The 25,115-nt window shown below is 44.5% G+C and overlaps 2 protein-coding genes across 7 annotated transcripts in view; both read left to right on the plus strand.

Moving 5' to 3' along the window:
• The window catches only part of MYO3A (myosin IIIA), a 117,139-nt gene extending 110,379 nt beyond the window's left edge, over nt 1-6,760 (plus strand). For 3 of the 5 annotated variants that reach the window (XM_032709229.1, XM_032709237.1, XM_032709256.1), the window contains 3 exons: nt 1,838-1,878; nt 4,133-4,273; nt 6,110-6,319. In XM_032709229.1, coding sequence (XP_032565120.1) covers nt 1,838-1,878; nt 4,133-4,273; nt 6,110-6,224 — 297 coding nt within the window. In that variant the 3' untranslated portion in view covers nt 6,225-6,319. Of the gene's footprint in view, nt 1-1,837; nt 1,879-4,132; nt 4,274-6,109 lie in introns of all 5 variants that reach the window. The other 2 variants (XM_032709222.1, XM_032709246.1) reach the window with 1 other exon arrangement.
• Nucleotides 6,761-9,103: 2,343 nt separating this feature from the next.
• GAD2 (glutamate decarboxylase 2) overlaps nt 9,104-25,115 on the plus strand; it is a 41,681-nt gene continuing 25,669 nt past the window's right edge. The window contains exons 1-7 of one of the 2 annotated variants that reach the window (XM_032691593.1): nt 9,104-9,364; nt 9,628-9,685; nt 9,810-9,963; nt 11,026-11,259; nt 16,028-16,118; nt 16,941-17,053; nt 20,870-20,985. In XM_032691593.1, the coding sequence (XP_032547484.1) occupies nt 11,061-11,259; nt 16,028-16,118; nt 16,941-17,053; nt 20,870-20,985 (519 nt within the window). In that variant the 5' untranslated portion in view covers nt 9,104-9,364; nt 9,628-9,685; nt 9,810-9,963; nt 11,026-11,060. Of the gene's footprint in view, nt 9,365-9,627; nt 9,686-9,809; nt 9,964-10,545; nt 10,654-11,025; nt 11,260-16,027; nt 16,119-16,940; nt 17,054-20,869; nt 20,986-25,115 lie in introns of those variants that run through there. The other variant, XM_032691584.1, reaches the window with a different exon arrangement.

A 25,115-nucleotide genomic window follows, 5' to 3' on the forward strand; every position in this document is an offset into this window, starting at 1 on the left:
TTAGTGACCTATTTTAGCAGCCAGTGAGAACCCAGCTAATAAACTAACCGTAGCAATTGCTTCTCCTTTCAACAGAAGGTGTCACCAGGGCCTTCAGGGACAGTTGTGTCTGGCATACGAAAAAAGACAAATATGGTTATGTTTTATTCTGGAGGCTTTGAAATAACACAGCTTTCTAACAGTGATAGTTTAAAAAGAAATTGCATTCTTAAAAATAAATTCACGTGTAAGAATAAAATTTGTTTTATTAAAGCAAGATTGGTAAGATAAAGGAATGAAATGAAAGGCATGACAGAGAATTCTATATTAGGAAATTTCTGAGGAAAAGGGTAATTCTGAAGTAAATGCCTGTTTAGAAAGCCGAGACCATAGAACCAGGAACATAGTATTTTCTGAAAGCTAATTTGTTACATGGCCAGCTCATATCAGAAACAGCCCATCACATCAGTGCAAAGAAAAACTGCAGTAATGCCAGGAAATTTTTTATCACTTTTTAGCAGCAGTTTTTCAAGATATTAATCAATATTACCTTCAATTAGTTGTATTTTCAAGAGGATGTGAAAAAGAGAAACCTGTCTTTCTGGCATTAAGTTCACTGGTCAGGGAAAGGTTCAACATAAATATCTATACACTGAAGATTAGAAAGGAGACCTACCAGTTCTTAAAATTCTTAGATCTTAGGTAAGTCATTGAGCTCTAGATGGTGGTCAGCTTTAGAGGGTAGTCAGTTTTCCCAGCTATCATGGATTTTCTACCTTATTAAAAATCTCTGTCACCTACAGGTATTCACAGATTATTGTCAAGCCCAGATCACCTGAAAGTGAAGGCAAACAATATGAGTACATTTTTAGAAAAATTTTCTCTATCTTCTGCAAAAACAGATATTTCTCTCAGATCATGTTACAGATATTAATTAGACACCTCCCATTCTCACTCATGTCCTTGCATATCAAATGAACTAAAGGGGTGCACAGGTATAAATGAAGCCTGACAATAGCCCATTGTTCGTATAAGGCACTACAAGTTTATTTTGGGATATATTTTTTTCAATTACCCTATTATTTTGAAATTATATGTCATGTTCATTTGCTTGCATACTGAAAGTCCATCAGGATTTCTGATTCTCAGTGACTTTATAGTCACTAATTCTAATGAGTTTTCACTCATTTGCAAAAAACACAATTAAGACCACTTGCACTTAAAAATACTGCCTTTCAAGTGTGATAAGTGCTGCAACATACTATTGTTTTGGGTGTAGGGACAGAAATCTATTAGAGATAAGACATTATTCACACTCCCTATAAATCTTCTCTCCTCTGTATTTCTAGATATCTTGTGTCCTAAGGGTTCTTTTGCCACCTAGTATACTATTTTTTAAATGGGGCCTTTGTCTATTTTATTCTACTAAAACCTGTGACAAGACTACATTGGCATTAATAAGAATAGGATTATGTCTACTCCCACTGTGTTGCCTCTATTCATGGAAATTCTCTTGGCATCACAGTAAATTTGCCTCAGGAAGATTGTGTTGTCAGCTTCATTAAAACAGCTATAGCTATTTGAAAGTTTTAGATCTCCTTTTTCTGTTCTGATCATGATTAATTTAGCTTTTTTTTTCACAGTATGGCAACTGAACTTTGGGAGAAACAAACCTAATCCCATTCTCAGTCTCAAACATTCTGAAAAGAGATTTTTCTGGGACACTTACTCAGCATATTAGATTCTCTATATTTTCTTTTAATCAAAAATATACAACACTCTCCTACCTAATGCTGATGAATTGTATCTTTGCAAAAGCTTTCCTTTTAGTATTTTTAATTAATTTTTATTTTCTTAGAAATCAATACAAGATGAAAAACGGAAACCAAGAAAAGAAAGGTAATTTTTTTCATTATCTTACTATTGTCCTTTAATACTCTAGGATAGTTTTTAGCTGTATTTCAACCAGGAGAACAAAGCATTGAAAAAAGAACAGTAATTTGGTGATTCACAGGAAGAACATTGTATACAAAGTTAAAATACACAATTTTCAACTACTAAAATCCATTATAGAATTCAGTCCTTCAGTTTTAGTAAAACATGGCCCTTTACCATGGCAACACAAGCATTCTAATAAGTTAAGGTCCACATCAAAGATAGTTCTGACACAGAAAATAATTGAAGGTGCTTAAAATTCCAGTCAAAGCAAATGAGCAACCAGGTTTTTTGTGTTAGCAAAAATACAAAGACTGTTAAAATTCTCTCCTAAAAATATATGACTGTTTGGAAATAATGATAAAATTAAAACAAGAATTATTAATAACGGGTAAAGAAGAGTAGCCCTTGAAATTTCAAACATAGGTGTTTTCTTCACAGTGTAACTAACCTATTTCCATGGATCTCTGCAGAAAAAGGAAGCGATAGGTATATTCTGCCCTTCTGCATCTTGGATCCTTATGTGTCCTGTAGATGTGGTTCACAGCTCCTGACGTACATCATAGCTTTATTTTATTTCTGTTTCTATACTTAAGCTTTTGTGGTGCCCCCTGAGTGACACTGCTGTGGCACCACAGCGTGCATGGGATGGCAGCCTGCTCATAGATGCAAGATGAAAGGGCTCTTTGCGCTGTCCTCGGCTGAGGTTGCAGAATACAAACACCATAGCTAAAATATGTATCTTAAAGGATGTTACATGACATCCTCAGTTCAGGAAGGATATTGAGGTGCTGGAGCGGGTCCAGGGAAGAGCAACAAGGCTGGTGAAGGGACTTGAGCACAAGTCCTACGAGGAGAGGCTGAGGGAGCTGGGGTTGTTTAGTCTGGAGAAGAGAAGGCTTAGAGGCGACCTCATCACTCTCTTCAACTACCTGAAGGGAGGTTATAGCCAGGTAGGGGTTGGTCTCTTCTCCCAGGCAACCAACAATAGGACAAGGGGACATGGGCTCAAGCTCTGCCAGGGGAGGTTTAGGTTAGATGTTAGGAAGAAATTCTTTACAGAGAGGGTTATCAGGCATTGGAACGGCCTACCCAGAGAGGTGGTGGATTCACCATCCCTGGAGGTTTTCAAAAAGAGATTGGACGTGGCCCTTAGTGCCATGATATAGTAATTGGAGTTGGATCAGGGGTTGGACTTGATGATCTTGGAGGTCTTTTCCAACCCAATCTATTCTATGATTCTATGATTAAATGCATATAAAATGTGCTCAGGGCATCTAGCTTCGTTCAACCACAGTTTAAATTGCACTTGACCATGCCACAGCTTAAGGGATTGACCTTATGTCCATGTCCCCCATGTCTGGTCTCTTTCAGCTTTTTTTCTGATGTCATTTGGAACCTGAAAAAATTTCACACCTATTGGCTCCAGTTTAGCAAAAAAAAAAACCAAAAACAAAACCCACAAACAAACAAAAACAAAACAAAATTAAGACCCACCAAAATCTAGTGTTTTCTCTTTTTGGCCTAAGTTAGGTTTCACTCAAATCTAGTTAACCACTTTCCTGACGGCATCTTCCTTCATATGCTGACTCTGTATCATTGGAACATAGCAATTGAAATGAATTAATTATTTCTGGTTTCTACCAATTTGAGAATTGAATTCTGGACTTCTTTTTTCAGATTGCTTTTAGGATATTATTTTTTTCCCTAGCCATTCTAAACTAGATGTCAGGATTGATTTTTTTCTGTATATATAATATCCTGGATAGCATTCACCTAACAAAATAAGAGACATTTGCATTATTGACATTTATACCTGAACTAGTTGCTTTAGACTCTCTTCTTGTAGTTAGAGAAAAAATAATAATCTTTAGGAAAATGATTCATCTCTTGCTCAAAGAGATATCTAAAATAGGTCGGATGAATTACACCATAAAAATGCCTCTCCACTGAGTATAATGGCAAATCCAAACAATTTCAGTCCTATATGTCTCGTTTATGAATATATAAAAGTATTTAGCATTTCAAAATTCTCAGTATCTGCATTTTATACAGCAGTCACGCTTCAGAAACTGATTTTTTGTGCCTATATATATTTTCCCTTAGATCCCCAACACAGAAATAGAACTGATAATTGTATTTGGTTACCTTGTTTTTGAATGTTGAATGTAAAATTGAAAAGTGAAACTGTTAACTTAGTGTTCTTATTTACTGACAGTCTGAGCAAAGTGCTAGATTTAGATATCTACTACCAAGAAATTTCATCTGCTGACTCCACCTCAAAGGACAGCAGTTCTACCACAAGAAGGAAGAGACACCCAAGTGAGCGCAGGACTTCAATTTTAAGAACTACTGAGCGGTAATTCATACAAAATAGTAATAGGAAAAAATAAATGTTGTATACCCTTGTTGAGATATTCAAAATATTAATAAAAAGAAAAAAAAGATACACTTTAAATTAGACATAAATCTATTCTTTTAGTCATGGAATCTTGCCAAATTAACTTGTAAAGTGTATAGCTGAAAATTTCCCATCTTCATACAGGAGAGATAAATGCCAGTGTGATTGGTGTTCAGCCTGCTTGCTAGTTTTTGGTGTCCCAAGGGCCAGATGAGACGGACAGACATTACGCTGTAAATCTCTGATCTAAAATCAAATTAAACTGAAGCAGAACCTAAAAAATTTATTTCTGATCAGTTAGGTTTTAAATAGGGTGGTCGTGCTCCAAACATTCTGTACATTTTCTGCAGGTAAGACTCCAGCATGACTGCCTCCTTTTCCTGCTCTCCTGTAAGCATGTGTGCCTGTGGTGCACCTCATCAAAGTGGACAGTCAGGAGAAAAACCCTAAAGGGAGGGTTCACTCAACCTCCTCTCTTCCCATGTAGACTTCATAGAGGGTGACCACTTCTGAGTGGAAGGAAATTCTCACTCTTGCCAATGCACCGACACACATTACACACACAAACACATATTTATATATCTTAATATATTTGTATATTCTTGTGTCTTTATAAAGTTAAGAAAAACTTGGAAAATTATCTAGGTCAAAGGTTTAAGGGAAACACTAAGTATGGGATGATTGCTGATTTGAAAATGTATCTATATAATAGAGAAAATGTTTGTAAGAACATTTAGAATGTAGAATGTTCATTTTGTGCCCCTCACATATTTTATTTCTGGCCTTTTTTTAGGTAGGATCTAAATTAATTTTAGGAAGGTGTTGTGAAGGCATGGAATTAAAAATAATAACATCAGGGAATTACCGTATAGTTTACATTCCTTGGAACATGTTGCATTTCTAAGGTGGTTAATTACACCAAATCTGTCACCCTGAGGTCTAGTTTAGGTGAATGAGAGGTTTTTTTACTGAGCTTAGTAAAAGGAATTTACCTTTTACTGTGTGCTTCTCTGATTGCATCCTAATTAGCCATAGTGAAACAAAACCTGTGTAACTTTTAAATTTAAACTGTTGTCTCAGAGGGCATATGAATGCAATTAAAACATTTCTGGACTTCAATATCTCTGGAATGGGGTCATCTGGATCTAAAAACTACAGCCATTTCAATCTACAGAAGTGAAGTTTTATTTGGCAGTTTATCTTTGGCGCTGGTACAGGACCAGTGATGGAATGCATCTTTAGTGTAGAACACTACAATTTTTTGTGATTATTTCATTTTTTAAATAACTGAGTTTTATTTTTAATCTTGCTCCATTATAACAGCTGGTGCTAGGTCACCATTCCAGACTGTCAGAGGGACTTCCAAAATGCATCTTGCCATGTGAAAAAAAAAAAAGAAAAAAAAATAGATGGACACTTACACTGAGCTCCACTGGCAGGTTAAGAACAGAGCAAACAAATTTATGCCAACCAAATCTGCTTCAGTAACCATCAGGCAGACGCTACTGCAAAGGATCCCCAAGTTCTCAATGGTTTTATGTCCTTTTATTATGTCCCCTTCATAGAAGAACATGTTGTTCTTCAGTGTTCATCTGCTTTTAGCATATAATGTGTTTGTTCCTAGGTGCCTGCTCTGTGCAGCACAGGAAGAGGCCTAGCAAAGTCAATTGATTTCTTTCTTTCTCCTTTTATTTTTCTCCCACGAGGCTGGAGGTTAAGCAGTCGATTAGGAGTGTTTGCCAATGTAAATGTTTTGACTTTAATTTCTAAAACACTTCTGTGCTTAATCCCTAGGTCGAGGATTGCAGAAAGACCCCTGGAAGAGAGTAAAGCTGAAGATAATCCCTATGACTACAGACGACTGCTGCGGAAGACCTCACAGCGCCGGCGCCTTATCCAGCAGTTCTAGCTGCTGCTGCTGTTCCTGCTGCCATTTGGCTTTTATTAGCATAATTTTTTTTATCGTTTTATACCATGTGCTTCCTTTTTTTCTTTTTTAAATCTTCAATGTTTCAAGTTTACAGTGTGTGTGTTCATGTGAATTTGAATTACTGTGGTTTACAGCCCAACACCATTGCAAAGGGACACTGTCAGTCACATATCATATTCTTAAAAAAACCCTAATATAAAAATCAGCTTTCTTTTGGGTACCATTGCTACATCCTAAAATTATTAGACATTAAGTATCTTAAATCTAGTTTACTTTTGTCAGTGCATTTTCTTTTTTTCATTTCATCACTCATCCAATTAAAATAATCATTTACTTCATAGTTCCCTAGATAAGCTTTAAAATTCCCATAAGCACCTTCAGAAAACAGTTATTGTTTCTAATAAATTGTTTTACATGAAAAAAAAGATTACAAGAGCACCATAGGGGAATTTCTGCTCCTTTTAGTTTACAATGCCTAAATTTTGGGATTACTTGTCTGTGGCCAAGTGTCCCTCTAAAAAGAAATGAACACAAATGATTAATTGGATAGGATGCTATGGCAGTTTATTTCATTATTGACTTGCTGTAAAACTAGTAGCCAGTTTTAAAGGTCAATATAGTGTGTATAATCTTTGGTTGGAGATGTCCATTTATGGGAAGTATATTCAGCCCTCTTCTCTGCCTCAGCTTTGTGACTAAGTGATGAACTTTTAATATCGTGTTTGCTTTGTTCTCATTTGCATTAGATTTTTAGGAATCTTAATCTCTGGGGTGCCAAGAAAGGAATAGAATTACACTCTCTGGTTGATTGCTGCCGAAATGTAATGATCATTCTTAATCAGTTCCACTAGAAGTTTAGTGGAAATAAAAGCAATAGCCACCGTGTTCAAATTCCCCCTGATTCTCTATTCAGAAGACCTTCTTTCACAGAAACCACACAGATAATTTCAGCACTTCCTTTCAGGATTCGTAATTGCATGTTCCCAGCTGCAAAGCAAGAGAAGGCAAATTTCATGATGCCAGCATAAAGGCTTGATTCTGCTCCCTTCCTTAGCTCTCCTAAACATGACAATTGGCAGCAGCCAGCCACAGGGAGGGGCTGGGTTTTGTCTGAATGGACACACACATTTGGCTCTTTTCCCAGAGACAGGTAACTATTGCTTCCTGATCTACAAATAGTTATAAGGCTGTGCACCAGATTAAAATTTACTGCAATGTAAAATTTTGCTATAAATTGTTAAATTTTGAAATCTGTTTAAAGTTGCTTTCTCATGTATTATTAAAACAGTAAAGTAAATAAAAATACACAAAGCAGTGATACAGTTGGCTGTGTCTGAATTACACCCAGAACTGATGAAATACTGTGGAGTGGGGCACAAGCAAGGCAGGGAAGGGCTCACAGCAGCCTCTGGCCGTGGAAAGCTGAGTTATTGTCTATGTAAAAGGCAATGTGATGCGGCAACTGAAACAGACCTGTAATTTCACATGAAGAGGTGCCTAGACTGGTTCCCACCATGGCAGTGTTTTGAAAAACCAAGACATTTCTGTGAGGTCTCACGGGGGGACAGTCCTTGTAACCATGTGGGTGCCTGCAGAAAGTGAAGAGATAGCCTCCCAGAACACAGCGTGGAAGCCCCAGGGCCTGGCTGCGAGGAGCGTGGGGGCCCTGCGTGACCAGGGCTCTCCGGCAGAGCCAGATCCTGGCCTGGCGTGTTCCCGCCTGCCTCCGTCCAAGGTTAGGGCTTGAAATCCGTCCTGTGCCAGAGGAGAGGCAGCCGCGGTAGGGAAGGGCTCCCGCGGAGACCCGGCTGGGTGGAGAGGGAGGTCTGCTTGGCTTCAGAAACGACGTCGTGGAAGGAAAGGCTATGGCTGTTTTCCTGCTCTTCCAGTCTCGCTTCCGAGACCGGCAGCCTCCACGGGACTGGAGCGAGAAGGGCAGCTCCACCAGGGTCTCCATCCCGGGAGTTTGTGAGGATACCCCGGGAGTGGCCCGGGGACGCGGGAGCAGATGGGGGAGCCAAAGGCCGCCCCCGGGCAGCCGCGGCGTCGGGGAAGAATCCTCCTGCACCTCCGTAGGAGCCAGGACCCCTCTGCCAGCCCGGGAACAGGGCGGGCAGCGGGAGCTGCCCATCCCCGCACGGGGCCCTTCCACCAGCGCCTTCCCGCGGCGGCCCGATGGGGCGGCGTGGGCTCGGCGTGGGCTCGGGAGGATTGTCCTTTCCCCGCCCCGGGACTGCCCCGCTGCTCGGCGCCGGCGGCAGGGGCTGTCCCGGCCTCGCCCTGCCCGGGTGTGCCCTGCTGAACGTGCGGCGGGTGCCCCGGTACAGGGTGAGAGGCGGGGTGGGTGTGGAGGTGTGTGTGTATTTCCCGTCACTTTGCACCTCACAGGACTGAGGACGCTTCACCGTAGACCCAGCCCCCCCCTCGGGGCACAAGGCTGGCGCATCGCGGCCTCCCGCGCCAGGACGCGTAAACTATCCTTCCGTCCCGCTCAGCGCTCGGCGGCGCCGGAGAGTTCGGTCCCCTGCTCCCACCCCGTCGGGCTGCCGCCGCAGAGGTCGTGGGGTCGTCGGTGGGGTGAAGACAACAACAGGCCACCTCGCTCGCCTTATCCCCCCGATGCAGCTGCAGCGCCAGCGCAGGGTGACCTGCAGCTCGGTCTGCCCCCAGCGCTATCACGCCCCCACTGCCGCCCCTCGATCCTCCGTTGCGGGGCGCGGACTCCCCTGACAGCAGCCGCCTCCGCCGCCGCCCGCCTTGGCGGGCACCTCCCCAGGCCCCCGCGGCGCCGCCCGCCCCGTCCGGGCAGCGGTGCCTGCGGGCGCGGCCGCGGCATCTCGGCGGAGCGCGCCCCAGGGGGCGCCCACGGAGGACGCTCCCACCACGCGTGCCCGGGGCGCTCCCGCCCCTTCGCTGCCGCCGCCCTGGCGCAGCCGCGCGCACGTACACAACCCGCACACTCACACTCACGCACACTCGCTCAGGCCGCCTGGGCTGAAAGCTCTCGCCGCCACCTCGCCCGTCCCGCCGGTTCGCCTCCGCCATGGCAAGTCCCCGGCTCCGGCTTCTGGCCCTTCGGGACCGAGGAGGGCTCCGCGCCGCCGAGAGCCCCGGCACAGGTAGGGGACGTCGGGCTGCCGGGCGTGACCGGCCCGCGGTTCCGCCGTGACAGCGCTGCCCGGTCGTCGGAAGCCCCCTTTGTGGCAGCTCGAGCGGCGGGACGAAGCGGTGCGGGCGGCGGGGACCGACGGCGGCTCCAGCCCGGGCCAGCGCGGCTGAGCTCGGCGGGGCAGGGGGTTTCTGGGGAGCGGTGCCCGGTGTCGGACCAGATGCCCCGGTCCGCGCCCGCCCCACGGACCCTCCGCTCCAGTTTCTCTTGCAGCCAGAGCCTGGTGTCAGGTTGCCAGAAGTTCACGGGAGGGATCGGAAACAAACTCTGCCGGTAAGGTCAGGGAGGCGACGGCAGCTCCCTGGGAGCGCCGCGGGACCTGCCCCGGGCGGGGGGCGAGGGGACGGGGTTGATGCCGCGCGGTGCTGAGGCCGTGTTGTCCGTGTCGCTGTCAAGCCCTGCTCTACGGAGATGCCGAGAAGCCCGTGGAAACCGGCGCCAGGGCAGCATCCCCCGGGTGTAGCGGAGCCGCGGCTGGCCTGTACCGCGACAAAAAACCCTGCGCCTGCCAAAAAGCGGAGGTGAATTACGCCTTTCTGCACTCAACAGGTAACGGCGCTCCCGGGCCACGGTGCTTCTCTAAAACTAACCAAAAAAACCGGGGATTCGGTCAGGAAATCGTCTCCGCACGCGTTGCGCGGAGGCGGGGGAGCCCGGCGGTGCGCGGCGGAGCTCCGCGCCCTCAGCCTCGGCCCCCTCTGGCGCCGGGCGTTTCGCAGATCTGCCAAAAAACAGCCAAATAACAAAAAAATCCCGAAAAAGACCCCCAAAGCAGTAAAATCCCGCGCGCTGGAACCTGCAGCTTTCTCTAAGGGGAACTGACAGTAGCGACCTTCCCTTTGAAGATCCTGCGATGTAATTAAGATTTGACGGGAGGAGGGAGAAAGAGCGCTCTCTCACTTGTTTCAATTCGAGGTATTTTTGTACTTCATCTTTTGTGACCTTGGAGGTAGCGTCTCCGCTACTGAGTAGATTCCAGCTCCCCGCAGACGTGCGCTAGCCAGGAACTCTTTCGTTTGCTCGGCAGCCCGGGACACGCCGGGGAGAGCTGCTCGTGCTGCTGTTTGCCTGACCGCCCCCGGGGCACCCCAAATTAGGGGCTTCCACTACAGTCCAGCTCTGAGTGAGCCATCGCGCTTAAACAAAAGCTTTGTGTGCACCGAGAGACTGTTCATCATTGCCTCAGAAAAAGGCATTAAATTATCAACAAGTTACTTACATAGGAGAGTCGCCACGAAGGTATTTTATTGCAAGGCAAACGACAGTTTTTAGGGTGCTTCTTGTAGCGTTTGTTGCTCAATCTTTATTTTTCCTGAGGTTCGTTTTCCATTTTTTTTGTTTATCTTCTCTCTCTCATTGTCTTAAAAATTGGTCCGTTATACACTGTGGCCAAAATTTGTTATTTTAAATAAATTATTAAATCCTAAGTGTTATCTCTCAGAACATTCCTTAAAATACAGCCTTAGCAATTTATTTATTAAATGAAAACAAAAACTATTTCTATTCAACACAGTGAAAAGATTTTCTAAACATAAATGGGAGAAGCCTTTGTCCAAAATCTGTGTATGTGGTTGTAAAACGAAGTTAACTTTTAAATTTCTCCATTCCCAGATCTTCTGCCGACATGCAACGGAGAAATAACAACTATGTCTTTCCTACAAGACGTTGTGGACATTTTACTTCAGTATGTGGTGAAAAGTTTTGATAGATCGACAAAAGTTATTGATTTTCATTACCCAAATGAGCTGCTCCAGGAATATAACTGGGAACTGGCAGACCAGCCACAGACCTTGGAAGAAATTTTATTGAACTGCAGAACAACACTGAAATATGCAATTAAAACAGGTAATAGCCACGCTCATTTTCTACCCTGTATGGTCTCATCCGTTGATTAAAGGCGCCATTTTATTTTAGCTTGAAATGTTAAAGATTGAAGCAGCAACTGTATTTTGTCACTTCCAGGCAATTTCTGGCGGCGACAGAAATCGTTTTCCAAAATGATAAAACACTCCAGCAGCCCCATCTCTGTAGCTGTCAGTGCAGCCTCGCACACCCTTTCCGATTTAAGATTAATGTGTCTGTGCGTCGGAGTTGCCGAGTGTGCCGCTGAGCGGCCTTTGCACCACCCTCGCCACTTTCCCCTGTTCCTTCTCATCCATTTCACGTGTGATGCCCCGGGAGTCGCCTCTCGTTCCCTGCAGACCCGGGGTGCGGCGGCCGCAGAGCTCGGCGCAGCCGGGAGTAGGGCGAGGAGGGGTCGTCCCTGCATGGGGGGCAACAGGGAGCAGCCCATTTAACAGCCAAAATCGCAATAAATATGCTGTAAATGGGAGCTCTGAGCAGCCATTTGCTGTGTCTCCCTTTACCTGCAGGACGTAAAAATAGGAGAATTTAACAGAACCATGCACAGGAATATTGAGAGGTTTGTCCCAACTTTAGGCTCAAGCAATAAAACCGAAGCCGGAATTGTTTTAATAGCCATTTGTTGTTGTTTTCCACTGGGGAGAGCAGGGATAGGTTGACTTCTGCCTGCCTGGGACCCCACGTAGTGGTTTGTTGTGCCCCCCCTGCGGGCTTCGTGGCGGGGAGGCGGCGTGGGGCGACCTTAAATAAACGGCGGCGGAGAGGGCAGAAAGCGGAGCCGCAATTACGGCTGTCATTGGAAATAATGTGGTCCGGGGAGCTCTTAGTGGGAATTTGAATTACTGAGAAATTGATTAAACTACATTTGTAGCAGTTACTGAAAGAGACAAAAGATGATTTGAGACTAGAGGTTGAGGGGAAGACAAAAAACCGGTTTTGTCACCTTTTGAGAACAGAACAGACAGGTAAAGATTATGAGGATCTGTGTAATCCTCGTTTAGAGGTGGAAATGACCAGCCGCATGTTTTTTGATGCATGTGTTGGGGTGCTGTCAAAACGCCTGTAAAATGTTGAAATAAACAGATAGATGATGTCCACAGGAACAAAGTCGATCAGTCAGTGATCCATGTTATGTGTCTGGTAGATCTAGGAAACATGTTTGCGCAGAATGGTGTAAAACGTGGGATCTGTGATTCTGGGAAATGAAAAAATAGAGTTTCTTAGGTGATTTTGGTTAATTGTTTTTTGTCATACCCTGTTTTCACGTAATAGACCTATTTAATTCTGTGCATCCAAAAAATACCCTTTAAAACAATGTTACCGTTTCTCTTCCTCACCCTAAATAGCTGAGGCTTTCCCTTCTTGGCATTTTAATTTTTTTTTTAACGAAGATAATGCTTTTGAGGTCTGAGAATGGTTGCTGGGGGGGTTGTGTGAAATGCAGCGACGTAATGGAGTTCAGCCAAGGGGTGCAGAGCCACCTCATTTGGCTGCTGCTGCTCATCAGCATCCTGGGGTGACAGCCCCAACCGGGGGGGGCCTCATGTAATGCACGGGATTTACACCTGGAGCCCTTCGGCATGTGCTTCAGAGTAAAACACTGGAATTACCCTCAGAGGAAGGATAGTGTGGTGAAGTTTTTGGCAGCAGAGTCTGTCTCCACTCCTGTCGCAGGAGCCCTTCGGACACAGCCCCTCCTGGGCTGTGTTTGGCTTCAGGGGCCCAGGATGCTGATTGTAAAATAAATTGTATCGGTTAGATTAGCCTCACAGCTGGATCCTCAGGTCCAGGGATTCGAGAAGCCAGATGGCTGATTTTTTATCTAAGGGGCAGGTGGTCGGTTTGCTCCAGGTGTTGTCTGCATGCCACTGTTTGCTGGGGTGCTCAGGGAACCACACTTTCTGCCCCTTTACTAGCAGAGACAGAATTCTTGCTGAGAGAATACGAAAATGACTGCGAAAGCAAGGAAAGATGGATGCAGAATTCGGTTACTGTGCAGTGCAATTGAAATTGAACAGAGTAATTGAAATACAAGCATTTAAAAATGGCTTGGAAACCCCAGGAAGGGTGCAAGAAGCTGGTGCTGGCCCAGCTTTGCTCCCTGGCAGGCCCTGATGCTGGCCACACATGCAGTGAGGCTGTGAGCAAGGCCAGGCTCAGTGCTGCTGGCCGTGCCTTATCTGTGCTGTCCAGCCATGCCTGCCCTTCTCATCCTTCCTTGTGGAGGCTGTGCTGGGCTGGCATGCCCGTGCCTCAGACGAAGTGCAGGCAGGTGTATGTTTGAGAGGGTGCGCAGGGCAAAGGCCGCCCTCAGTAGGGAAAGACCGGCCCTGGGTGTCCCTGTGCCTTAGCCCTTGTTCTTGGCAATCGTGTCCCGATTTACCGTGGATATCTGTGAACACATTGTGTACTGCTAAACCAAACAGCAAGCAGTAATCTCCTACTTTCACCTCTCTCCCTCGCACCCTATCGGTCTCTTTCCCAGTCACCTCTTTGTTCAGTGACAACCGCAACAAAAGATGTGCATTTCAGGCAGACAGCACCCGGGTAGTGATTTTTGAGGATCTCTCACAAAGTCTTCTTACCTTGCCAGTGGAGCCTGTATTTTAAGCAAAGGGAAGAGAGCTCACTCACATATATGGGTGTCACATGGACAGACAAACCATTGCAGCTGGGGCTGGGGGCAGTTGGGGCAGTACATTCTGTGCCCTTATGTGTTACAGTTGTGCTGCAGAAGGGAAGGGCATCGTCGAGCGGAGGGAGCTGTGTCACAAGTGTGGGTGCTGGGGGCTTGCCCAGCAGCAGCAGCTCCTGCTCTCTCTGTACTGATGTCTCAACACAGCACTGCTCCCCCCACCCCGCTCGCTCCAGGGCACCGCTGCCCGGCCTCCGCGTGCAGCCGGCCCTGTCCCTACGGCGGTTCCCAAAGCAGGTGGGTTGCTGTGAGGTTCACTTGAAGAAACAGGCAGTGACAACAGGGCTGTCGCCTGGGGGTGGGTATGGGGCTGACAGAGAGCCGCTGAGACACTGCAGATGCAGATACAAATTCTGCTATTCCCCAGCTTTTCAGTGTGGATTTATTTCCAAAGCAGGAGTTTTTGTAGCCTTTTTGAGCCTTCCTGTAGCCCGGATCCAGTAAAGGCTTTTAGCTTCTAATTTTTTGTTGCTTTCTGGTGAAATTTGGGAACCAGCTTGGAGCCAGCTGTGGCACTGAACTTGAGTTATAAATACAGAAATCTCGAAAAATCCCATCATCAGGGGAGATGTGGTTCTCTGCAGGCCAAGCCCCTGTCACGGGATCACCGAGGCTGTGGTGGCGTTGGTGGGGTGCATGGGTGCCTTAGGTCCATCAACCCCACTTAAGAGTAAGGGCCAGATCTTGTGCATTCTGCTGGATCTCAGCATCATTCCTCAGTGCCTCAGGGACTTTGGCTGCCTGTTGTTGGCAGCACAGACCAGGGGAAGGTGGTAGTTCCTATCTCTGGTGGGGAGAGCTCAGCGCAAAACATGATCAGGCTTGAATGGCTGTGGCAAAGGGTTGGTCTCAGGTTAAGGGCACAGTGGAATTTGCATGTGTGCGTGTCCCCTGCCCCATATCCTCAGCTCTGGTCTGCCCACTCAGCTCAGCCTGATTACTCTGCCTTTGTGTGCTGCAGCGTGGGAGCTGGGGAGCAATCCCCTGTGCTGTTCTGCCAGCCATGTGTCTGTGCCTGATAAGGGGCCACAGGAGACTGAAGATAAGTTTTCTCTCAGTGCTGGGTCTGCATTTCCTCAATCATCTTGCTCTATCTTTTGTTTTCTCTGATGGCAATAACAGTTCGTGATCTAGAGGTCAGGACAGTGTTTTCCAAGCAGAGGCTCCTTCCTTTGAGTCAGATGGCATTTAGTAATTGTGAACCATCTATAATTTGTACCGGTAATTATGCCACTTATCAGGGGCTTGCGGGAAGTGACCACTAAAAATGGAGTTTTAATGGTTTCTGAGTTTAATGGCTCTGGGCACATTTTTAAGAAAAATCTCTAGCAGGATTTTAGAAAAAAAATCAGGAGCCAATTAGATTAACTAAGTATGTGGACTATCAGCTCATTGAATATATTCTTGTGCATCAGTCTGCTGGGGCAGCAGTGCTGGTTTTCATGGGGTTTGTTTAAAATCACAATAGCAGGTAGCCAGGCTATTTGTAATTGCACTCTTGACAGGGAAAAAATGACAAGGACCACCACCTTCCCTGCCATCTTCGTACAATCATCAGCCATTGAGTCATGTGCAAAGCAGTCACCAAAATACTCCATTTTCTCATTTCGCCCTGTCTATTACAATCATTAGCCATTCATCACTGATGTTATATGTACTGGCAGCTCTTCAGATGGTGTCCTCGTGCGTGCCTTGCAACCTAGTCAGGCAAAACCATATCCAGGTGACAACATGTGACACACTAACGGGAGCAAAGCAGCTAATTTTTGTGAGGCAGCAATGTGCTAATTTTCAAGGCATAGTGAAAGGAAATAGGGAATGTTGGAATTCATTATTCTGTGTTCAGTGTAATTACTCTGATTTTACTGATTTGGAATGAGAAAGAAGAGAAATCATCCTGCCTTTTCCAAGAAATGTATTACTGCTGTTTGCTTTGTTTCATACCTTGAATGTGCTTCCTTCTCTATAGAAGTCCGGAGGTAAATACAATGTTCAGTACTGAATAGTTTCATTCAGAGTCGTCAGCCTTTTGATAACATTTTCCATCTTGTGCAGGGCACCCTAGATATTTTAATCAACTTTCAACTGGATTGGACATGGTTGGATTGGCAGCAGACTGGCTGACATCAGCAGCAAATACTAATATGTAAGTAGCAGATTTTTTTTTCCATAATATTTAATATAATTTAACGGTTAAACTCTAAAATATTAATTGCTGTATCTGAATGAAAGAATAATTTTATGTTAAGACTGCTGGGGAAAACTTAATCTGCTTTTTAAATGGTTGCTACAGTTATTTACACAAAGACTTTCGACTTTGTCTTGTAGGCTGTCTTCTATAAAATTTCATCATACTAATACGATGTTGGTTTTGCTACCCCCAAAAATATGTGAAAGATATATATAGATTAGCATTTTGCATGCATAAATATGTAAAATGAAAGGTGTGCTAAGTGAACAGTTGCATTGATGTAGAGGGGTTGTGTACAATCCATACTCGGGGCATGTAGAGCTTTCTGTAAGAAAGAGATGCAGAATTTAAAGTGTGGAGTTTTCACTTTGGGACTAGGAAGCATTTTTGTGTACTTGGTTAGCTTCATGCACTGTCTTGTCATTAGGAATAGGACTGAGGACATGTGTGCTTTAGATGTGCACACAGGTTTATGCAAGGCGAAGGGCTGGTTCTGCCCAGCATCTCTTGAATTTAGGGCAAAGCCTTGAGCCTGGAAGAGGTGGGCAAGATTTTTTTCACTGAAGCGGGTGGAAATGGATTCTCAAGCACTCTCTGCATTTCTCCTTCTAGACATTTGATGTCCAATCCGAAGGAAGATTGTGGAAAGTATTGTCAAACAGAACTCTACCCAGTGCCAAATAGAGTATATTGTGGCTACAGTGTAATGTAATATTGCAAAAAGATGTACTAGTGTTGTAGATGAAAGCATTAAATATGGACATTACTACATTTCAGGTTCACCTATGAAATTGCTCCAGTGTTTGTACTTTTGGAATATGTCACACTAAGGAAAATGAGAGAGATGGTTGGCTGGCCAGGGGGCTGTGGCGATGGGATATTTTCACCTGGTACATAACATTTCAAGCTTTCTTTATTTTTCAGACTACGGTATATGACATCCCCTATAGCTAAAGAGTAAATATAATTAAATATGTATGTTTGAGAGGACACTTGCTAGTAACCACCAGTGGCCTCTTTGAGATAAAGTATTGCATGTTTATGAATTTCAGGGATGTGATTATGAGGGTCTGTTTGAGCAAATTGCACTGCATGATGAGCAGCTGTAATGGCACATGGGAAACATAATCAGAAGAGACATTTGCCTTGCAGTTTCGCTTTGCCCCCACTTCTTATGGTTTACATGAAATAGAAAGACTATTGTATTAATAACGGAGGGAAGAAACACAACAAAGCTCTCCATCATCACAGGGGAAATTGAAGGAAACAGGGAAAGACGTAGCATCCCTTCCAGTAATTTTAGTGAAGTCAGTAGGACCCTGCCAACAGTAGATTATGCTGTTAGCTTTCCATGTAAAGCTGGCCTGTTTTGCTCACTGGGGTATTTGGGTGGCTTGTTAATCTGAGTGCTTAAAGGCTTAGAAACCTGGTTCTTTCAGGGCAAGTCAATAAGGCAAAAAAATTAGTGTCGAGTAATCATTGACTCAGACAAACACTACATTGTTAAGACTTTTTTATTTTTTTAATCATTCCATTTAATCTTTTGATTTATACTCTTCATCACCTCCTCTCTTACTCTGGAATATGATGGCAAAAAACTTTGGCCTATCTACCTCACAAAATTGCAAAATATTGAAAGAATTTACATTGGGCGTAATGTCTTGGCTTGTCAAAAGAGAACAGACTGATAGCTGTTGCGGAAGGAACCTTTCTGAAAAGAAAGTCCATTGACCTAATGAAGAGGGAAAGAGCGCACTACTGAGCAAAGGAAAAGCCTCACTGATAACAGCATAGGACATTCAGCTCTCCGAGGCCATCAAGGTCAGGCAAGGCTCATCTTCAGCTTCTCACATCTGAGTGCACCTGTGGGAAGTGGTGTGGGATTTTTGTTCTTGCTCTTTCCACGGATGGGAAGAATTGACATTGCTTTTTGATGAGTTCTTATTTAAAGAGCGCTGAGAGCAAAAGCTCTGGCAGCTTTTACTGTAGTGCTTAGAAGTCCCCCCGAAAACCTTGGCCCCCATCGCATCAGGCATCTAAACATGTGTCACGAGCCCAGGACCTAAGTCAAAACTTTTGGAAACTGAACAGTGGTTGGTTACTGAACAGTCCCTGACTTGATACAGCTGGTTTTAGTTCCTTACCTTGCAGGCTTGAGACGCATAACCCCACAGGGCTGGTCAGGGACCTGAGAGAGGAGAGAAGAGCAATAGCAACACTGCCCAGCCAGACCTCATGGGCACAGGCTGGGCATGGCAGCAGAGGTGAAAGGCTCAGTGCATGTCCCAGATCTGCCCGCGTCTGGCAAACTCAGCTAGAGATAGTGTGAGTCAGGAAAGGTGTCCAGGGCCTCAGGAGGAACTGCTGGCCCTGCTGGGACTGCGACAGATTCCTGCCTGACCTGGAGCCAGGGTGTTGCTGGTGTGTCAGGTGCCAGAGCTCACTTCCTTGTGCTGACACTGGCATGGGGTCGAGCTCTCTGCAGGCGTGTACCTGCACTGGCCGTTTGCAGGGCTGCCCCCTCTCATCCTTTCTTCCTCTGCAACTTCTGTTTTGTGCAAAGTGCATCTTTCTAATTCACTCTCTTAAGGCAGCAATACTCAGTGTGCAGGTTCTGCTTTTTCAAACAATAATAGAAATCATCTCTATGCTGTCTTCTCGCTTCAAGCTGTCATGGCTTCAGCTGAATACCTTACCATTGCAAAGAAAAAGTTCTTGCTCTCTGCATTCTCTGGAATGAAATAAACAGTATCAATACATGCAAAGCATAAAGGCCTGATTATTTTCTTCAAATTCCGTAGGTGTGTTTTGTTGCCTGCACTTAACTCTGGATGTAAACATAGCTCCAAAATTAAAGGCAGAATGCAGGCTTATTAATAAGCTTAAGGTTAAACAACGAAGTAATAATAATAGGAAAGCCTGGTAGTGAAGAAATTTAACATTTCAGTCTTGATTCTTTTGACACCGAGCCAATGACTTTTGACAAGATAGGCCAAATTACTTCGACTTGGACACATTAGTTCAGTCACGTAAGTCATCAACATGACATCTGCATTTTTTAGAGACAGATACCTGAGCAGTTCCTCCTAATCTCTCCATTTCTCGTTTTGTCATTTCTGAAAAGAAGGGTAGAAATACGTTCGTATCTCTCAAGATAGTTGAAAAGGGAGGAAAACCCCCGATTTATACTGAGCCCTCTGCCAGCGATGCTGTCTTTCGGTGGCATTTTCCCTTGGATTCACAGGAGGGCCAGTGAGGTCAGGGAAAGCCCAGAGTAGGGGCAGCCTCACTGCAAGAGCAGAGCTAGGATACTGATTAGAAATGAAGGGCACAGTTTCTGTGGGCTGTAGAACAGTGAATGTATCTCCAGTAAGATAAAAACAAATCTTACAAAAGTCAAAACAGTGTTAAATTTGCCAGCACAGATACCCGGCAGTGCTTCCTTCATCTGCTTAAAGGGTGGATTTTAGCTTTTCACGCTTTGGCTGTCCAAGCATTGGGTGTCTACCATGGGCTAGTTATAGCAGCTCCCACATATTCAAGGGAGAGGGGTGGATGTGTCTGCAGAGCAAGTCATCCCACCTACTGCAATACAGCTACCAGAGGATGAGCTGAACCGTCCTCTGGAGGTATACTTCACTCCATTTTTAGATGAATTAATGTTACATTAATTGAACTCTAACTTAGCAGCATTTCGACCTGTTCATTTCAAATCTTTGCTTTATATAAATATATATGCATAAACATCAATATGTAATCAATCTCTGTATATACATATATATACAGGATAAACCTGATGGATTTCATGCATACGTCTGTGTGTGTGTGTGCTTGTGTACATACATACGTAAAACTACTCAGCCTCTGCCTCAGGTACTGCATTATATTCCCATAGTGCTCATGCAGCATTAATGTAAAACCAAACATTGTTCCACTGTAGACACAGAAAGTCAGTTAGTAAAAATCTCAAAAAAGGAAAAATTAAGTGCTTGGTTTTAATTTATGCATTGACAATTGAAATATGGGAACAGACCACTGCAGAATACCATTTTGAAGTGGGTAAAATATCCATCTCAAAATGGGTGTTTTTAAGTCAGTGTATGCCAGTGATTTTAAGGCAAGTGTTAGGGACATGTGACCTTTTCCCCTTGCTCCTATCTGAGGACATATAAAATGAAAAAATAAGTGTTAGAATGACCCTTTTTCCTTTCTCTTCCTTCCCCCAACTCCTGTTATCCTGCAGATGGTGTCTGTTGGGACTCACTGGGTGGGTTTATTCAAAGCTGGGGCATTAAACACCACCCTGATTTGGGAGGGGAGAGCACAGATTAGGTTGCACTTGTTGGGGCAAGTTGCCTTGTGGGGCATCTGCGTGGGAGGTGGAATAGAGTGGGGTTATGTGTTGATGGGGTATGGAAAGCTAAAACTGGGAACTAAAGGAGAGATGGTAGCAAGAATGAGGTCGAATGGAAGCCTCAGTCATTTTTTGCCATAGTACTTTTTGTATAATTTGTTATTTGGGTGTAGTAGATCCTATTATTACACAGCCCAGCTATGAGGAGCATCAGGAATAAGAATCCATGGTTCTGCCATGAGGCAGAAACATTAGCATTAGAGTTAGATAAACTGTAGCAAGACTTGTCATTTTTTCTGAAATGGTATTACAATGCATAGAAAAAGTAACAGTATATTACTGTGGACTCCAGGTGGTGCCATATCTAACATGTATGCTATGTTGATTGCACGTTTCAAGATGTTTCCAGAAGTTAAAGAAAAAGGAATGGCAGCTATTCCCAGACTGGTTGCCTTCACATCAGAACATGTATGTGTTTCTGTTTTTTCCTGTCTGTTACATATGCTTGTATGAATTTATGATGAAGAAAATAGATGAACAGGAATTTGTAGCCAACTGTCTTCATTTCTGTTATTCTTTCACTGGGATTAAAACAGTGGGAAGGGGACAGCTTTTTGATATGTAGAGGGATGATCTGGGCACTTATCTGTGGCTGAAATCCAGAGAGAGCAGGCTCTACAAGCCACTGCCAATTTTTTGCTCTCACTTGTGTCCATATAAATGTTGATGAGAGTGGCAAGAACCGCATCAAATGATGAGAACTCATTATCGGGCTTCAGCACTTTCTGCCATGAATACATATTATTAGGTCACTCTGGGGCAACTGAAAGTCCCTTTGAGTCAAAATGTTTCCAGCTGAAACCACTCCTGCTGGTATTTAATGGGAGGGTGATAACATACATGAAGACATTACTATGGTAATGCTGTGTGTGTGCAGCAGAGCAGCTGCGGTATTTGGTGGGCAGTTGGGCTTTGCTGCAGGTTTCTGCCTGTGGGCAAACACTTCAGCACACGTGAGTTCATTCACAGGCATCACCACAATCTGGCAGTGCCAGAGATGAGGGGAGGTGGGCACACGAGAAACCAGAGTGGTCCTAGTGGGAGAAACACAGAGTTCTTTGCTGTTTGAACAACCGTACAAAAGACTCTTTTGGGGTGGGGGTGAATAATTTGGCTCTGTGACCATGTAAAACTCCTTGCAGCTTAAAGTGGAGAACACAGATGCAGGAGGAAGGGGAAGAGGAAAGGTTATCCCCTAGAGGGACTATAAGCTGTTTTCAAACTTCATGGTCCCCTTCTAAATTTCTCTCCAGCTGTGTTGGCTCATCCAGAACTCATTCGTGGCTGAGGCTCAGCAGGTTTTTTGACTTACCATAGAAAGTGTTCCATTCTATGCAAGTGTGAAGAGCAAGATATCCTAAAAATTGATCAGAAAAGTTCAGCAATAGGATGGGATGAAATGTGATACACAACTGTGGTCTCCGCATTGCAGAATAATTGTCCCCATAGCAGTTAAAGAGAAGGGTAGTCAACAAATGAGTAGCAACTTTCCAAAGCTGGCTGTCCCACTAGAGATACATTATTCATGTGGAAGTTACAAGCCTAATAAGTCTTGCAAATAAGGTTCAGCATGATTATTTAAAGTAACAAATCCTATTAATCATTAGAGAATTTCATTGTATTCATAGCGATGGAATGTTAAACAATGACCCAAAGTGTGATATCAGTCTCAAAATAATGAAGTGCGTTTTAATAATTGTGTTTTCATGCCAGGGAAGAAGCAGTTCCCTTAGCAAATTAAACATTTAAAAATCAAATATACTAGAGGATTCATAGGACAGCATCTGAAATCCATTACATTTTAGAAGTATCTTGAAATTTCAGGGTTTGTCAAGTTTTTTATGAAGTATGTAATGGCACATCTTCTAGAGAAGTGAAGAAACCATACTGTGTGAACACAGGAGCCTTTAACACTTAATTTCCCAGAGGATATGGGATCATGGTTTAACCCTCACAACAGCCAAAGCTGTTACAGGAATTCCAGAGGCCTGGAAGTATAATCCTTTTTAAGATAGGAAGGACCTGAACAGATACTAAGATATGCAGATGTCATCTGTCATTTATCACATCATGTTGACCATCTACTCACTTTTAGACTCCTCGGCCTATTTGTGGTTTCTCTCTGCCACAGTTGGGTGCTCTTGTAAGAAAATGGCCATGGAACAAGCAGACTATAGAATTAAAGAATCATGGAATATGCTGAGTTAGAAGGGACCCATCAGGATCATCAAGTCCAACTCCTGGCCCTGCACAGGACACCCCAAGAATCACATCAGATGATTGAGAGCCTTGTCCAAACCCTTCTTGAACTCAGACAGGCCTGGTGCTGTGACCACTTCCCTGGGGAGCTTGTGCCAGTGGCCAACCACTCTCTGGGTGAAAAACCTTTTCCTAATATCCAACCTAAACCTCCCCTGACTCAGCTTCAGGCCATTTCCTCAAATCCTGTCACTGGTCACCACAGAGATCAGTGCCTGCTCCTCCTCTTCCCCTCATGAGGGAATGAGGTCATGTAGAGGACTTCTGTCCCTCATGTAGACTGCAATGAGGTCTCCCCTCAGTCTCCTCTTCTCCGGGCTGAACAGACTGAGTGACCTCAGCCGCATCTCGTACAGCTTCCTGTCAAGGTCCTTTACCATCTTTATTACCTTCCTTTGGATAGTCTCTGGTAGCCTAATGTCTTTTTGATATTGTGGTGCCCAAAACTACACACAATATTCAAGGTGAGGCTGCACCAGTGCAGAGCAGAGCGGGACAATCCCCTCCCTCGCCTGGCTGGTGATGCTTTGCCTGATGCCCCCCAGGACATGGTTGGCCCTTCTGGCTACCAGGGCACTGCTGACTCATATTCAATTTGCCATCAACCAGGACCCCCAGGTCCCTTTCTGTGGCACTGCTTTCCAGCCTCTCTTTCTCCAGTCTGTTTACATAACCAGGATTGCCCTGCCTCACATGTAGAGTTGTGAGAATTGTCCTCGTTAAACTTCATATGGTTGGTGTTTGTCCACCTCTCTCATTTGTCAAGGTGTCTCTGAAGGGCCTCTCTGCCCTCAAGGGAGTCAACAGCTCTCCCAATTTAGTGTCATCAACAAACTTACTTAGTATTCCTTCGAGTTCTGTATCCAAGGTGTTAATGAAGACATTGAAGAGAACTAGGCTGAGGGTGGAGTGCTGCAGAACCCCACTAGAGACTGGACACCATCCTGATGTTATCCCATTCGCTATAACTCTTTGCGTCCAACCTGTGAGCCAGTTGCTCACTCATCACATAACACAGTTATCCAGCTGTGTGCTGGACATTTCGTCCAGAAGAATCCTGTGAGAGACAGTATCATAAGCTTTGCTGCAGTCCAAAAACATTGTATCTTCTGGCTCCCCTTGATCAGCTAGGTGGGTTTGATAAGCATGACTTTCCCCTCATGAAGCTGTGTTGGCTGTGACCAATGACTGTGTTCTCCTCCAAGCGTTTTTCTGTACTTCCAGAATAATCTTTTCCATGATTTTAATGGGCACTGAAGTGAGACTGACAGGCCTGTAGTTTCCAGTGTCCTCCTTATTGCCCTTCTTGAAAATTGGGACAACATTTGCCAGCTTCCAGTGAGCTGGGACCTCTCTGGACTCCCAAGACCGCTCAAAAATCATCAAGGGAGGCTTTGCAATGATATCAGCTAGCTCTTTGAGGATTTTCAGATTAATCTCATCAGGGCCCACAGATTTGTAGGTATCCAGCTGGAGCAGCAGATCCATACTGATCCATAGTTTCCCCATGCTCTGCAAGTGTGACATGATAGTAAACACGGCTTAAAGGTGCTGTATATGTTTAGAAACTTGGGAATTTTCATCTTGAATTCTTCAGTCAGGGCCAAAGGTTTCAATATCAGAAATTTTCAGCCGGGAATTCCAGCATCCCAGACAGGACTCTATTTTCATTACTACCAGTCTAGAGCTTCCACAACTATAAATGAATGAAGCTGTGTCACATTTGCCACCAATACTACTGTAATCAGAATCTGGCCTCGATCTGATACCATGGTATGTTCGGCTGCCAGTGGGGGAAAAGGGAAGGGAGGAGTAATTTGCAGTTCTTAAGTAATTGCCTTGCTAATTTAAGAGTGCATCATGTTCCTAAATTAGGAGCCTCACGCTCTGCACAACCAGTGAAGAGAAGCACCTCTGGAGAGAAACTCAGAGCATCCAAATTAGGAACCTAAATATTCCTTAATTTAGATGTTCTAAATTACATTTGGGAGGGATTCACCTACTTCTATGCACTGACCATAAAGAACCTCCTGACATACACAGCCTACATTCGAGGCCTAGAATAGGTTACGTGACTATTCCAACTGTGCTTGTTCCCAGTAAACAGATCTTCCCCAAGCTGTGACTTGCCTCTCACTCCAGTTCTGTTTGTTTCTGTTTCACCAGTGATGGTGAAGTACACTGCAGCTACTTGGGTCGGTCTTGCACAAGTTTAATTTCACTGAGATGCACTTGCGCTCAGGATTTAATTCAGTCCTCTACATTCATTAGGGCATCAT

The sequence above is a fragment of the Chiroxiphia lanceolata genome, chromosome 1 (assembly GCF_009829145.1).
Source record: "Chiroxiphia lanceolata isolate bChiLan1 chromosome 1, bChiLan1.pri, whole genome shotgun sequence".
NCBI lineage: Eukaryota > Metazoa > Chordata > Aves > Passeriformes > Pipridae > Chiroxiphia > Chiroxiphia lanceolata.